Below are 16639 nucleotides of genomic sequence, written 5' to 3' on the forward strand. Positions count from 1 at the left end.
CTTTTTATATGTCATTAACCTTGTCTCTTTCTCTCCCTAGTTTGTGTCTTTCCTTCCTTCCCTCTCTCTCTCTCTGTATTCTCATCATGCAGGTTGCAGGATCAAGATCCAGTTTCCGAGGCTACGCTCATCGTCACCATTATTATTATTTTGTAAATTAAAAAGTCGATATCAGTAACTGTATAAATTTGTAACCTGATACAGTTGTTGTGTATCTGCTGCTGGTCTCCCTCTCTCTCTTCTGTCTCTCCCTCATCTCCCTCTTGTCCTTTCTCTCCCCCCATTTTCTGTCCCCCACCTCTCCACTATCCCCCATTTTTCCTTTCACCCCAACCGGTCGAGGCAGATGACCGCACATCTCTGAGCCTGGTTCTGTCAGAGATTTCTTCCTGTTAAGAGGGAGTTTTTTCTCTCCACTGATGCCTAGTGCTTGCTCATTGTGTGAACTGTTGGGGGTCTCTGCTCTCTTTGATGTTGTCTATGTACAGTGCCTTGAGATAATGTATGTTATGATTTGGCGCTATACAAATAAAATTGAATTGAATTGAATTGAATTGAATTGAATGTAAGGGACATTTGTTTATGTTTAAAAGTTACACATTGCATCTTTAAACACGTCTAATAATAATAATAACAATAATAACAACAATAAAAGATTTAACAAAATGCTTTTAATGATCATATAATAGGCCTAGTTGATGTTGAAAAAAACTGCTATTTTTACAGCTATAAACACACGTTTGTTGTGGTCCCTGTAAAAACAAAGAAAAGAAGAACACTACACTACCCATGCTGCATTTCGAAGGGGGCGTCGGCGGCGCTACATGTGCGCGTGCAGCAGCAGCAGCAGCAGCGTAGCCAGTCTGAAGTGAAGTGTGAATAACTACAGTAGTCCGTGATATTCTGGATTGTCACTAGTGTCAGTGGAAGAGAATGGCGGCGGAGGAAGAAGGCGACGCTCTGCTGTTTTTAATCCAGCAGCACTTGGAGGTGAACGGCTTCGACAAAGCTGCCAAACTGCTGGAGAAACACGTCCATAAGGTGAGATGTTTCACCATCCGTCGCTAGTGTTGTCACAGTCACAGTCAGTGCTTGTGGTTTATTTTTAAAATAGTTTTCTAGGCTGACGTGCATGTTATGTAAGAACCTAAATTATATATATATACGTGTTTCTACTGTGTTGGAAGTCTATCTGCAAGTCACTGTGTGTGTGTGTGTAGCAGCACTTGGCCTCCTGCAGGAAAAAGAACATGATGTTATAAGAACTTCATGTTCTCCTTCATGTTCTCCTTCATGTTCTCCTTCATGTTCTCCTTCATGTTCTCCACTCGAAACCTCCTTACAGATTTGAGCATTTCTTCGTTCACTGTCGCTTAATTGTTACTTCAACATATCAGAACTGCATCGAGCAAATAATTAATCGATGAATTGATCATTAGACAATTAATCGGCAATCTTCAACTTTTATTTTAATTTCTCATTTTAAGTCATTTAATGCCTATATTGCGTTTGTTGAATGTGCGAAATCAGCAGCTTATTCTTGACTTTAAATGTTGTTTTTAGGGATTATTATGTGAAATGTTATGTAATGTTAATAGTTATTTTGTCACTGTTTTGATTATGGTAGCGACTAAATGAACAGTTATATTTAAACACAAATATGCTATTGACAGTAGAACTGCAACTAACGATTATTTTCATTATCGATTAATCCATAAAATATCAGAAAACCTTAAAAAATGTTGATCGGTGTTCATCAAACCTGGAAACGATGATGTTCTCAAATGTCTTGTTTTGTCCTCAAACATAATTAACACAACGATTAATTCACTTTTATTGATTTCTTTGTTATCCAGAGCAAAGAAATGAAGAAAGTACTCACATTCAAGAAGCTTAAACAATCTTGTTTTAATCATGGAAAAAGCTTAGAACCGATTAATCGATTATCAAAATAGTTGTCGATTAATTTAGTAATCGATGAATTGTTTCAGCTCTTCTTGACAGTAAACTCTGTGTGTCAGAACACTGTGGCCCATTTGAAAGTTTGAAAAATGTTCACAAAAATCGGACTATTAAATCTCAACCTTACTGTTTAAATATAAAAGTATATCACAGTATGCCATAATTTCACCGAAAAAGATTCATTCGAGTTATTTGAAATGTGAAAATATTATTTATCATATTTGTTTACGTCTATGACGTTTCTCAGCTCACCTACAGTGCCTTCACAGTCCACCAGGGGGCTGCCACACACACTGTGCTCACCACTGGTCCTAAAATGCTTAATTGTTGACTGTGAGCATTGATTTAAAATCAATCGGCTTGAAACGCATGAATTAATGTCTTAAATGTTACAAAACATCACTTGCATTTCTTAAAAACAACAACAACAGCCCCTCAAAATGTAACTTCCAGATGTTCTGGTGACATTTTGTCAACTTTTTTATTGCATTTGCGAGCTTTTCCAAACTTACAGACTGTAGCTTTATCATTCACTGTGTTTTACAAATGTGTTAAACTTAGTGAAACCTGAGCTTTGGTCAGTCACCCGATTCATGTTGCAGGCTAAATATAGTTTAAAAAGAAAAAAAAAGTTCTCCACGCTACGTAAACACTCTGTGACCATCATGAAAACGTCAAATTCCTTTCATTTTGTCCAGTGAGATGCTTCATGGATTCATTTCCGGGAGTGTTAGGCATCAAAGTGACAGCATGAATTCCTCAAACTACAGGAAATTAGCTTTTTCCCCCCTTTCAAGTCTTTCTGTGTCTTGGTTGAGTTGCAGAGAAACTATCTGTTCACTTTATTACAGATTTCATCTGTAAAAACTTTGTTGAATGTTGAACGTTAATGTCACATATAATGGAATAATAACTGTTTGTAGGTGGAAACAGCCGAGAGGAGCTGCAACCTCCATGATATCTACACGGGCTGGATGAAGTAAGTGACAAATGTGTCACAGATTGAAATATCATCTCTGTCTTTTTAAACTTTTTATTCACGATTTACTGTGTCTTTTCTTTAATCTCTGGCTTTATTTGATGCTTTTGTGAAACAAAAACACATTGTCCATATGAACAGGATTAGGTGTGTGCGTGCGTGCATGCGTGTGTGTGTACCTGGTATTCCTTGTGTTGTGGGGACCTGAATGTGGTTACACAGTCACGTTATGGGGACTTATCTTCCATATGGGGACAAATATCAATTCTCCACAACGAAGATTACTAGATAGACACAGTTTATTTCAAACATGTTCAACATTTACAATGACAACACATTTACTTTTGCATCTCGTCACATGTTTGAAAAGGAGTAGGCAGAATTATAATCTTATATTTATTTAAAAAGTGATTCGTGTTTTTACTCTGCTTTAATTCAGCTGGTTGACTGTTCTGTAATTTAACCCTCCCAGATTGAAACACACATTTTTATGTGAAGACATGTTTTAAAATTAGGGTGTGTGTGTGTGTGTGTGTGTGTGTGTGTGTGTGTGTGTGTGTGTGTCCAGGTATTACTAATGTTGTGGGGACCTAAACCTGTTTACACAGTCACATTATGGGGACTTGTTCCTTGTGGGGACAAAAAGCAAGTCCCCATAACGTAAATTACTACATTTTAAGGTGAAGATATGTTTTTAGGTTAGGTTAGGGTTAGGATTAGGATTAGGCCAGTAGTAATTGTGGTTAAGGTTAGAGTAAGTCTCCAAGAAATGAATGTAAGTCAATGCAATGTCCCCTCAAGTCATGAATGTCGTGTGTGTGTGTGCGTGTGTGTGTGTGTGTGCGCGTGTGAAAGAGACAGAGGAAGAGATTGTGCCTGTCTAGTTTATTCTGGCTCCTAACGCGTCGTAATCCTGATGAGGATTAAATAGGCAGCAGATAAATGACTAAATGAATGACATCAGCTCTCTTTCTTTTTTTCTTTCTTTCTTTCTTAGCGAAACAATTTATTGTTTCCAAATCAATTTCACAATTTAAGACAATGCAATTGACAACGTGCGTGTGTGTGCGCTGTAGACTGTGCTCCAAGCAGGAAACAAACAAGATAAACGGAGCAGAACATGCCACCATTGCAGAAGAAGAAGAGGTTGTCAATGGCAAATTATCCAACAATGGAGAAGAAGATCATGTACTTGGTAAAACATTTACTTCCCGTAAACTTTTGAAATACAACAAATATGTAAAAAGTAAAAAGATTCAGATAACTGGTAACAGGTTTAAGATACTTTTTTACAAGAACCCAATAAACAAAGTCAACCCAACACCTTCATCGTTATGGGTGAAATGTCTCGTCTCTCAGGGTCACAGGCAGACCGCAATGGCGTGAGGAACGGCACCGACGCCGTCGCTGAGTCGCTGCTGGAGTCTGCAGATGAAACTGCAAACCTGGTGATCACCGTTTCCTCTGATAATGAAAAGGAGGAGGCAGAGACGGTGAGCTCATGAGCAATAATAATAACACAAACAAATTGTTCATGTTTCCCGTGATGTACTTTTACTGCAAAGTGACTATTTACATATTTGGATACAACACTTTGAAGAATATGGTAAATCTGGCGTCTGTCGATTTAACAAAGTTTATGGAAAATGTAACAGCAATTTTCCGCCCTTTTTGCAGCCCTGCTCCTGAATGAGCCTACAACAGGAGGGAATCACACACACACACACACACACACACACACACATAACTGTTGTCCAGTCACTGTAATAATGTGCGTCAGAGATCCAGCCAACCGTCACAACATTCAAAATGTTTTCACTGTCCTCAGCAGCAGGAAGGCTGAACTCTCTCTGCATAACTGTCGTTCAGATGAGTTCACAAGACTCAAACCTGGTTGATGTGACGTGCTGTGACAGCCGAGTCAGGATCTGACTCTGTGGGAAACACTGGCTTTAGTTTTGATTACAGGACAGGAAATCAATGTGAATCAGCCCTTCGTGTATTTATCTACGTACATGTATATTTAACATGAATACAGTCTGTACCACCTGTACATGTGCGTGTTTTTCAGTCGACTCCCGCTGAAGCGTCAACAGTGAACGGAGCGGAGACGTCCAGCTCCTCTGATTCTGCTGAAGCGGCTGAACTGACCACAGTCGAGCCAGAACACGTGGAGCGCGACACGGTCATCGATGAGTCCACGCAGGTTTGTGACCTGAGGCTGAGGCTGAATCTGAAATATGTGCTCAGACAAGTTTTAACATTCTTTCGAACGAATAACAACCATTTGATTGGACTGTTTGTCTCCTGATTAGTGCTGCAAGTTCAACTAACGATTCTTTTCCATAATCGATTAATCGGTTGTTCTATTTTCTTGATTAATGGAGCACTTGTTTGCTATGGAGCAAAGAAACCAGAAAATATTCAATATTCAAAGACTGTACCAACTGTACATGTGTGATTTTCAGTCGACTCCCGCTGAAGCGTCAACAGTGAACGGAGCAGAGACGTCCAGCTCCTCTGATTCTGCTGAAGCGGCTGAACTGACCACAGTCGAGCCAGAACACGTGGAGCGCGACGCGAGCATCGATGAGTCCACGCAGGTTTGTGACCTGAGGCTGAATCTGAAGAATGTGCTCAGACAAGTTTTAACATTCTTTTGAACGAAAAACAACCATTTGATTGGACTGTTTTTCTCCTGATTAAGGCTGCAACTAACGATTCTTTTTCATAATCGATTAATTTCTATTTTCTCTAGACTGTACCAACTGTACATGTGTGTGTTTTTCAGTCGACTCCCGTTGAAGCGCCAACAGTGAACTGAAAAATCTGAAAACTAAAATACATTCATTTAGTAATCAATTAATCATTGATTGTACGTTTCAGCTTTACGCTCAATACTCGTTTAAAAGTCTCCTGTACTGCACCTTCTTCGGGGCGTCACCTACGAGCTGATGCTCATTGGTGTATTTTTTTTAATCTCTCTCGCCCTATGAATTAAAAACCCTTTAAACTTTTTCAAATCATCCTGAGAACCTGGACCAGGATTATTTGGATTATTTACGTTGCTGCTTATAAGTAACAACCCGAGCGTTTGTTGATTGATGATTGAATTTTGCTTCAGGAACCAGAAGCGGTCATGGACGCCACAGATGACGCCTCAGTGTCAGAGCAGACAGCTGTCAATCACACAGAGGCCACACCTCCCTGTACCCAGGAGGCAGAAGACGAGGAAGGCGGTGCTGCAGAGGTGCAGTATCACGTCCTTCTTGATATTTAAATTGCATCCTTTCTGTTTCCCTGATAATGTGATTTCATCGTCCACATCGACACTGTAAGCTTTTACCAGCACAGTTACTTCATTTACATTTAGTTGATTATTTTAAATCTAAATAAATGCAGTAAGCCTGAGATAGTACACTTTTGTTTTTGCAGAAATAGAAAACGCAATTGATTCAGAATAATCTGAAGAAAAGACTCATGTCTGTTGTTGACCTGTTGATTCCCTGTGCAGACGTCGAGTCCGGCCGAGCCAGAGGAGACCAATGAGCAGCTGGCAGAGGCAGAAGCCCCGCCCCCTGCAGGTATGAACAGCCAATAGTTGCCTGATAAGCCGGTGTTTATGTATGGCTTCTTCTCACTGCACTGACAAGAGTCACAAGCTGTTGTGAGCAAATGGTTCAGAGGCCAAAGAGCAGTGTGTCTGTCTGTCTGTCTGTCTGTGTGTGTGTCTCTCTCTCTCTCTGCAGAGCATAAATATTTAATCTGTATATGTGGAACTTTTGATGATTGTGGACCACACTTATTCATAATAAATCAAACAGATTACGGACTTTAAAATGTGATTGGGAGCTTGGACTGTGGAGGGCAGCATTGCACCTCTTCATGTTCCACCTGCCAGAACTTAGTGGAGAGAGAAGTTTAAGAATTAGTGACGACTAATATTGAGAATGCAGATTACACAGCTGCTGCTGCTGCTGAGTTATGTCAATGCTTCACTGTAATTGTTCACTGCACACACACAAACAGACACACAAGGTTAAAAAGATGGGTGTTTTCTTCTGTGTTCAGGTATTTATACACAGGTGTGTGATTTATTTTTTAGGACTTTTTGAGGGTTAAGACTTGGTTTTAGGGTTTGGTTGAGAGCTGGATGTTTGTTTTTTAGATCCTCCAACACACCTTATTCATTAAATGAATAGGTTGTTATCAGACTTCTGCAGAGCTCGGCCCTGGGGCCAGATCCGGCCTGGAAACCAGTTTTCCTGATCTGGCCCACGAGCTTCTCAAGTTGACTCTTGCTCAGCTCAAGTGACGGATGAACGATTTGTATTCAACCGAGAGTTCACATCGAAATCTTTTCTTCACAAGATTGAAAAAAAAGTTTTACTTTTAACAGATAAAGATTTATTATTATTTCTTTAATGCCTTTTATTTGTGGCCCTTTTCTTTCTTTCGTTGATGTCAAATAAAATGTTTTAGACAATAAAACAGCAGCTGTGTTTTTATTCCTTTCTAGACCCTGAAAATCCAAGTGAAGAGGAACAGAATGAGAAAGTTGAGGAAGAAATTAAATCAAAGGTACAAAACATTTGTCCTTCTGTTTTTTCAGGACTGTGGTGATAAACCTAAATAACCACTAAGTTTATGTGCGGTGTGTTTGTGTGTGTGTGTTCACTCAGGACAGTGACATCACATCGTGTCTGACGCTGGAACGCTCATCATGTGACCAAGACGACGCTGCTGACGACCTTCCTGTCACTGACACTGGTAACAATTGTCTTTATCGCCACCAAGACCAAATGACAAAGAATATCTATGTCTATGTAAAAGGTGGACACTTTGTTCATGTAACTAACCGCGTCATTAGAACAACAGCATTTATCGAACGCGTTCTCCCGTTTGTCGTCGTGTTCCGCAGAGGAGCAAACAGACCCAGACGACCTCATCGTCATCAACATTCAAGTCCAAGATGGTGAAGCAGCTGAGGGGGAAGTGAGCCAACTGCTTCCTGTGGAGGATCAGGATCAGGATCAGGATCAGGGCGTGAAGACTCCCAAGAAGAAGAAAAAGAATAAGAAAAAGGAAACGGAAACCTCCGCTGCAGACACTCCAACCACAGACTCTCTTATTGATACTCCTCTCACCTCCAAGTCTGACAGGAAGAAAAAGAGAGACAAAAAGAGAAAAGAGGTGGAGGAGGAAGAGGAGGATCAGGAGGAAGAGAAGCAGGTGTTGGAAGAGGAGGTGGTGATTGTGTCTCAGGTAACTCCATCAAAGAAGAAGGCAAAGAAAAGGAAAAGGGAGAGAGATGCAGTAGAAGAGGAGGAGGAGGAGAAGGAGGAAGAGGAGGAGGAGACCCCCATCCCATCTTTGGAAAACAAAATTAAAAAGAAGAAGAAGAAGGATAAAGATCTTGAGGAGGAAAAGAAGGAGACAGCTGAGGAGGTGGAGAATCCTGTGAGTCCAGCAGAGACCAAGAAAAAGAAGAAAAAGAAAAAGAGTACAGAGGAAGGAGGACAGGAGAAACCAGCAGAGGGCGACACAGACTTAGAAAAGGAACTGGACACAACAGGTAAGAAGTGAAAACCAAGGAAAACACACTTGATCAAAGTGAAGCAGCTATGAAACTTTGTTGGTTTTGTTTTCTCCTGCAGTCATGGACTCGTCTCAGCTCTCCTCAGGACAAAAGAGGCATTTCAGGAAGAAACTGAGCCTGAAGAAGAGACTGAGGCGTCACAAGAAGGAAGTGCAGATGATGAGGAAGAAGAAGAAGAAGAGCAGCAACGTCTCTCCAGCACCGACGGAGACCACGGGAAAAAAGAAGTCAGTGGATTGTATTGTAATGTATTGTAACAGTGACTGTGCTGTTATTTGTAACCAGCATCTTTAGTGTGTTTGTTTGTGTGGTAGGAAACATTTTATGGAAAATGAATCCATTAATAAACTTTTATTCAAGTTTTCGAGGAAGGTTTGTAGTTGAGGGAAAATATCCCCACAGGGATTAATAAAGTTACCTTTACCTTAACTGTAACCTTAATAAAGAACACTTTCAGTAGCTCAGAAGAACATAATAACTCTGGACTCTGGGGAAGAAGAACCTTTGTTAATAAACTGGAATGAAGGAGAAGGATAAGTTCATTTAAGGTGAAAAACTGTTCATATTTTATATTACTATGTTCTTACAGGCGGATCCAAGAGGCAGTGAAGGAGACACCTCGACCAAAACCAAGCAAAAGAGCCAAACCTGAACTGAGCCAGGACCACGACACACCAAAGAAGAAGAGGTGTGCTGAACAAGAAGAGAATTCCTCAAAGGAAAACCAGCCTCCAAAGACAAAGAAGAACAAGAAGAAGAGCTTGGACGAAAGCGGTGTGGTGAGTGACCTGACAGCTGAGCTCCTGGACGTGTCCTTCTCTTCCCCTGAGCTGGTAGACAAGAAGAAGAAGAGGAAGAAGAAGAAGAAGAAGCAGGTCGATGGAGGTGAAGAGAAGACAGGAAACGTAACTCTCATCCCTGTCAGTCAAGATAAACCTGCAAAGAAAAAGAGTAAGAGATATTGTGGTCATGATAGTTTTTTTTATTACTGTGAAATAAAAATAGAAGTGAATTGTGCCAAACTGAGTTTGTCATGTCGACAAATTCAGCTATTGATGATTCTTGTTGGTTGGTGTTTGCAGAGAAGAACAAACCGGCTGAGGAAACATCCACTGCTCCAGCTGCTTCGACGGTACAAAACAACTGCTGTTTGTCTCGTTGTTTCCATTTATTTTATAGATTCTTTAGACGTCGAACTTAATCTGCTTTGGTTTGGTTCGTATCTGCGAGCTGCACATGTGTTAGTGTACCGACACAGAAAAGAAACGGATACACATTTAAAAAAACATTTTAAGGATATCTATTTTTTTAGTAAAATAACAACAAATTAAACAATTTCCTTCATTCATGATTATTCACAAAATGTATTATAACTTATTGTTGGTGCTTTTCACCATGATGCATATTATATAAACATACACTAATGTGTTCTAAATCTAAATGATTTAGTTCTCCTGTGTGATTATATATATATATATATATATTTGTTTGTTGACTTTTTTGTCTTTTTCATATTTATAGAAAAAGAAAACCTCCAAAAAGAAGGTGATCTCTAATTAAATGTGGGTAAGTACCTAACACTTTAGGTAGTTAATGATGATAATAATAATAATAATAATAATAATAATACTGTTTTGCTTTCTTTCCATGTTTGTTAAATATGAAGGCACACAACACATTACATTATTTCTTTCATACGCTGCTCCAGTCAAAAAATGTTTTTTCTTTTTAATTTCAGATAAAAAGAGAACAGATTTAATGAAATGAACATTTAGCTGTCATCGTGCTTTCGTAACGACTTACGAGATTCTTCTTCATTTCTCCCCAGTGAATTCTCTGATGATCGTTGAAGGGAAGACGAAAGAACGTTGGACCTGAAATAAGCCGAAATAACTGGACAATCTGCTCAACTCTGGTGCCTTCACGTCTGGTGGTTTTGAAGCGTTTTTCCGTCGGGATGGACTTTATTTTTTGTCCCCAAGAGCATAAATGTCATCACTTAAGAGTAAAACGGCGTTGTTTCAGGCTGGTTCTGTCAGTACCTCACACAACCACACCCTCAAAAACCTGAGCTATCCCTTTTAAATCCTCCCGTCGCCGCATTATCAATAAGTTCACTGTTTTTACTGTTTACTGCGTGTGATCGACGTGCTTCGTGTGTTGGGAACAAACTGTGAAACCCGTTTCAGATTCTTCTCTGTTTTGTAGAAAAGGTGGTCAGAATTATCGTAACACTTAACAAATGTTGTGATTTTACTTTATTTTCTCCTTAAGTTTAAAGAAAGTTTAAAGAAAAAAAGAGATTTTGTTTACGTTTTGTTAACTATGCACCGGACTAATTGCTGTTACTCAGTGGGTCTTATTTAAAAGTTTGACTTCTTTGTTTACTCAGTCTGATAAGCCATATGTTTTCATGTCGTCTGGACTCGGGAGTTGGAATCAACAAATCTGTCCCTGTATGAGCTTTTTCAAGTTTTCCATTTAAACTGTTGCATTTGTGACTGTAACTTCCCGTACTAACATAGAGCTGGAGATTATACTGCGACATCTAACTTGACTGGACAAAATAAAGCATTAAAAATGTCAACAATAATCTGTTTAAGGGTCTTGATGTCAGATACTTAACTAATAATGTCTTCTTTGAACTGTTCGAGGTGCTTCAACACAGTCCTTCCAAATATCCGCCTGGATTCTCACTGTCTTCCACAAAAGGATTCAAAGGACTTAAGTTCTTTACTTTCTCAAAGAACTGGGGAAGGAGAGGATGAGGGAACCAGTCTTCCCCCCATCTGTCGCTGAGGAATCTTGAGGTCAAGTTTATTAATATAGCACATGAAGAAACAATAAAAATTAGGATGAAAGACAGAGATGGAGAGTTTTGAAATGTGTTTAGATGGCTTTGGACTGAGGCGATGAGAAAGACTGTGATAAAGAAGTTGGAGCTATGATTAAGATCTTCAAACTGTGGACTGCAGCGTTGCTTCACTCTGTGTGCAGCCTGCTGGAGTTTATTAGAAAAAGAAGGAGAACCAAACATTAAGGAGCTGTGGTAAAGAACTTTGAGTTGTGAGTGAGAACTCTGGCCTGTGGAGGGCAGCATTGGATTTCTGTGTGCGCAGCCTGCTGGAAATCATTAGCAGAAGCCTGTCAGGTGAGTGTGGAAGGACTGCGCTGATATTGAACGACAAGAGAAGCTAAGGAACCTTGGACTGTGTTTAATAGATTTGAGCTACGATGGGACTGAGGAGGACACGAGAAAATAAGAACTGTGATAAAGAACAAAAAACCCGGCAAAAGTCACAGATGTGCTTGTTGTCATTGGGGATGACGCTAATAACTGAACTTTGATGCCTTTGAATGTTCTTTATCTTTAAAATTCCAGTCTTGTATCTACTGTGGCTTTGATCTGATGGGAGTTGAATGCTTTGCTCCTTTGGAGTGACAAGTACGTACATTTTCCAGTTAACTAGCCCAAACTGCTGTTGTTTCCAAGGTCCCTTTCCACGCACAACGAGAAGAAAAAAAGAAGCAAAGGAAACTGTCAAAGACTGCCATTAAACACCACTACCAACCAACCAACCAACAAGTGTGCAGATAGATACAAGGATAGAGAGGATAACATTATGGTTGCCAATTGCTATAAAATACAGAAGAGTACAGACGACGAGACGTTTCAGGAGCCTGGACACTTCGCTAAGAGAAAGAGAGGAAGACCTAAGGGGAGTCGGAAGGTGCAGAAAGGAGTTCAGAGGGAGGGGGAAGCAAATACATGCTCGATCTGTCAGGATCGACTGAGTGATCCAGTGACTATTCCTTGTGGACACAACTACTGTATGGACTGTATCAAAACCCAGTGGGACCTACAGGATGAGGGGATGATCTACAGCTGTCCTCAGTGTGGACAGACCTTCACACCAAAGCCTGACCTTGTGAAAAACATTGTGAAAACAGTTTTGGAGAAGAAGCTGAAGAAGACCAGACTCCAAGGTCCTCCTGATGATCACTGCTATGCTGGATCTAAAGATGAGGCCCATGGCGTTGGGAAGAGGAGGAGACCAAAAGCTGCAAAGTGCTGTTCGTTCTGTTTGCCCTCTCACTGCGGAAAACCTCTTCGCTCTAGCCATGAATCGCCACCATTTAAAAAGCACAAGCTCGTGGATCCCCCCAAGATGATGACGATGTTCTGCCGCGCGGATCAGCAGCGTATCCGTTATCTCTACTGTGAGGATCAACACGGAGGCCACGACACAGTCTCGGCTGCAGCAGAAAGGACGCAGAGGCAGCGAGAGCTCAAGTGGAGTTGGCAAGAAATCCACCAGGACAGACAGAAAGACGTGAAGGTGCTTGAACAGCAGGTTGGGACTGTGAAGGTGGAGGGCGGTGGGAGGTTCAGATCTCATCAGCAGGAGATGGCAAAAGATGTGGAACGGAAGCAGCTCACACGACCTCAGGATTCCAACCACTTTCCATTCAACTACTTCAGTCAATTGACACACTCATCCAGCATCAACACCCGGCCTCTGAGGTTCACAGACGACCTGAAAGACATGTCAGAAATCAGTGATCAACTACAGGACTTTCTAACATGGACAAACATCTCAAAGATTCCAGTGGAAGTTTCTCTGCCGCAACCAGAGCCCAAGACCAGAGCCGAGTTCTTACGATACACAAAGGAAATCACTGTTGATCCAAACACAGTACACCGACGTCTGTTGTTATCCGAGGGAAATGAAAAAGTCACAATAACGGGGGAGGAACAGTCTTATCCCAGTCACCCAGACAGATTCATCGACGAGTGGCAGGTGCTGAGCAAAGAGAGTCTGACTGGACGTTGTTACTGGGAGGTGGAGTGGAGAGGAGGAGGTGGCGTTGGTGTAGCAGTCACATACAAGAACATCAGCAGAGCGGGACGCTCAGGAGAATGTGGATTTGGATACAATGACCAATCTTGGGTGTTGGATTGTTACCCAAAGTGTTGTAATTTTCTTCACAACAGAGTCAGCACTGAAGGCTCAGGTGGTGTGTCCTCCAGAGTGGGCGTGTACCTGGATCACAGTGCAGGGACTCTGTCCTTCTACAGCGTCTCCGTCTCCATGACTCTCCTCCACAGAGTCCGGACCATGTTCACTCAGCCTCTCTATGCCGGAGTCGGTCTTTTTTATTTTGGATCCACAGCTGAGGTCTGCAAACTAAAATAGATTGACCAGTTGGTTAAAGAGCAGTGATTACATTCTGTGTCTTGTTTCTTTCACTTGTTTGGTCTCATTGATTTCACTGCTCGTTATTTTTGTCCAAATAAAAACCTCACGAAAACACAAACTTGGAGAATTGTTTCTCTCACACTACACGAACCTCAGCAGACCAAGTGGTAGGACAAAACCAAAATTAAGGTGCACCAAATTTCACGAAACTTGGTGGAACCATGATATAGCTCAAGATGAACAAAAAAGTTTATTGCTACTATGGCCTCAACTCAACAGGAAGTCAGCCATTTTGAATTTGGCATCCATCTTGGATGCCAAATTCAAACTCACCTGAGCACGTTTATCATATTAAATTAAATTTGTACCAGACACATTAAAGATGAAGCGTTAGCTAAAGATCTCACAGATTCAAAACGACGTGGCCACGGCAACCATTGGAATGTTTGGCGAATTTCCACAAAACAGGAAGTGCCCCTGTAACTTTGTCATACATTGACGGATCTGCTCCACACTTCCTATGTGAGACAAGAGACCCGGCCAGAAAACATCAGCGCATGAAAAGTAATTCAAGGGCATAGCGCCACTTGCTGGCAGCATGGGGCTTCTTGCAGCTTTAATTATGGTTATTATTAATAAAATAGTACTTTCCGAACCGGCTGATGCTGATCTCACTCGATGACCCACCTGACTCGCTTCATGCTTCAAGTTTTATCTGGTTTGACATGATGCTCACGTCAACTTTCTAAAGACGAAGAAAAAACCAACCTCAAACTTTTATATTAAAGTAATTCTGTGTAATTTTGCCAGCAGAGAACACCCACAGACACAATATCGAAGATAATTGGCGAGTGACATTCTTGCCTGGACCTGATACTGTAACAGTAGGCAGGATGTTCTCGGCTGTAATTATATGCAATTACACAAGTGTTGCAGCAGTTGTGTATGAGCAGCCCTAGCTAAGTGGTAATAATGACATGACTGACACATTTCTTTTACACAGCCGTGGTTTTCATCAGAGCTGCTTCTTCAAAGTTTTCTTCACGCCTCGCAAATGTACAACTTTGACGTTTTTCCTTTGTTTTCTTGAAAAGTAAATTGAGTGACATAAGTTTCTTTCTTTCTTTGGTATTCTTTCTTTCTTTGATAGCAGTGCTAGTTCTTTTGTCTTCTGTTAAGAGGCACGTTGAGAGGTCTTTGTAACGTTTATGACATATGTTTACCTTATTTCAAAGAGAAACAAATGCTAATATTGTATTAACCTTTTGATTTTATGCACCTGAGATGACAAACATGTTTATTTTCAGTTTAAAATGGTCCCCGCTAATACTGTGTACATTTCTAAACATGTTCAAACTGATGGTGGTCAAAATTATAAAAAAAGACAAACTGAAGGCAAACCACCGTTTACAAAAAAGTGGATGAATTTTATAGTTTTATATCCATTTTTAATCTGTTTACTGTGGGTAAAAAAGTATTTCACCGTCGTTCACTGTCAGAGGCTAAAAAACATTTTTTTCTTTCCTTTTGGACTGGTTTTTAACAAGCAATTGGTTTTAAACTTCCTTCTGGATCAGGCAAAGACGGCTGTATGATGAAAAGAATGGAACAAACAAACAATTACATTTTTTGTGTAAGTGAATTTCCTTTGCAACACTGATTTAAACATGATTTTGTAACTTTCTCTCTGAAAAGAGTTATATCATCATGAAAATGAATCAGCTGCAGCTGTTGCAGACCTGATTATTAGCCATATAAAACATTGGACTTGAATTACAACCTAACTGTTAAAAACCTGATGGACTTAGACAGCTTATGAGAGTTAGTGGGACTCAGCGGTGACTGATGGTTTTATAAATGTGCAAAGACATAACACAGCCACTCACCTCCTTATTTTCAACCGTAACAAACAACATCATGAAATGCTGTTTAAACAAATCCATCGCACGTTGCTTTGATTAAATGTGAGGTGATTTCATACATGAGTCAGCGACATTACAGGCTGAGTGAGCGCAGACAACTTTGCTCACGCAGTAAAACGCATGAAATTAAACGGAAAAAGCATACTTTCCTAAATGAACATGAATCCGATCGTGAGTTGTCACTTCACGACAATCCAACTTTAATTGAATATCAAATTACCCTAATAATCCTCCAACAAAATGAACAGTTTGGCAGGGGGCGTCCACATTTTGGCACACAACTGTGAGACAATGAAAATGAATTTGCTGGTTCTAAAAAACGAGGCTTCTGTTCAATTAATGTGCCATCGTATCTGAGGCCAGTGCTGCAAATCCATTAGCACGATTGCTTTTATGAGTGATTGGTGAGATAAAGTGTGTTTGTGAGGGATTCAGTGGATCTGACAAACAGTCCCATCTGCTTATTTTATGTTTTCTCAATTTAATTTTCAGAAAGACCGGTGATGGATTTTATGCAAAATGTACCACAGCAATTTTCTCAGTAAACAAATGAAAAGAAAACAGACAAACAACTGTGGCAGAAAACTATCCACAATCACGAATGTTTCCGGAAACATGTTGAATGAATTTTCCAAACACATTTATCACAGAATAAAATAAAAATGCCAATATCCAAGCACTGAATTCTGCAAACTTCCTCCTTTCACTTTAACTTTCCACAAAATAATCAGCAATTAACTATTTACCGTACATTTGTAATAAAAAAGAAGGAAAACTAAAGGGCATGTGTGGAACAATCACTGATCTGTTCAACCTTTCATATATATTCAAACTTATAGTATATATATAGACTTTCATTATATACAGTATATTCAGACTTTCATATATATATGTTTGGGGGTCATTTTGGGCGACATACTATACAATGACTTTTTTTTGTGGTTTTGGACGACATACTATGACTTTTGACTGATTT

At 40.2% G+C, this 16639-nt stretch overlaps 2 protein-coding genes across 4 annotated transcripts; both read left to right on the forward strand.

Moving 5' to 3' along the window:
• The first annotated feature begins 865 nt into the window (after positions 1 to 865).
• LOC122770502 (DNA ligase 1-like) lies at positions 866 to 11133 on the forward strand. 3 transcript variants are annotated; one of them, XM_044027408.1, is made up of 16 exons: positions 866 to 1041; positions 2886 to 2941; positions 4018 to 4136; positions 4301 to 4434; positions 5013 to 5147; positions 5410 to 5544; positions 6066 to 6191; positions 6456 to 6525; positions 7461 to 7522; positions 7624 to 7711; positions 7863 to 8516; positions 8599 to 8764; positions 9130 to 9491; positions 9623 to 9672; positions 10062 to 10106; positions 10369 to 11133. In XM_044027408.1, exons 1-15 carry the CDS (start codon positions 934 to 936, stop codon positions 10098 to 10100), a joined length of 2304 nt encoding a protein of 767 aa, XP_043883343.1. In that variant the 5' UTR covers positions 866 to 933; the 3' UTR covers positions 10101 to 10106; positions 10369 to 11133. The 3 variants fall into 3 exon arrangements, with proteins under 3 accessions (XP_043883343.1, XP_043883336.1, XP_043883330.1); XM_044027401.1 differs by having other exon boundaries at positions 868 to 1041; positions 8599 to 8767; positions 10062 to 10102; XM_044027395.1 differs by having other exon boundaries at positions 869 to 1041; positions 8599 to 8767.
• Positions 11134 to 12163: 1030 nt separating this feature from the next.
• Positions 12164 to 13738, forward strand: LOC122781672 (E3 ubiquitin-protein ligase TRIM11-like). Its single transcript, XM_044045591.1, has one exon. It carries the CDS (start codon positions 12164 to 12166, stop codon positions 13736 to 13738), a length of 1575 nt encoding a protein of 524 aa, XP_043901526.1.
• Positions 13739 to 16639: the final 2901 nt, after the last annotated feature.

The sequence above is a fragment of the Solea senegalensis genome, linkage group LG1, assembly GCF_019176455.1.
Source record: "Solea senegalensis isolate Sse05_10M linkage group LG1, IFAPA_SoseM_1, whole genome shotgun sequence".
Taxonomy (NCBI): domain Eukaryota; kingdom Metazoa; phylum Chordata; class Actinopteri; order Pleuronectiformes; family Soleidae; genus Solea; species Solea senegalensis.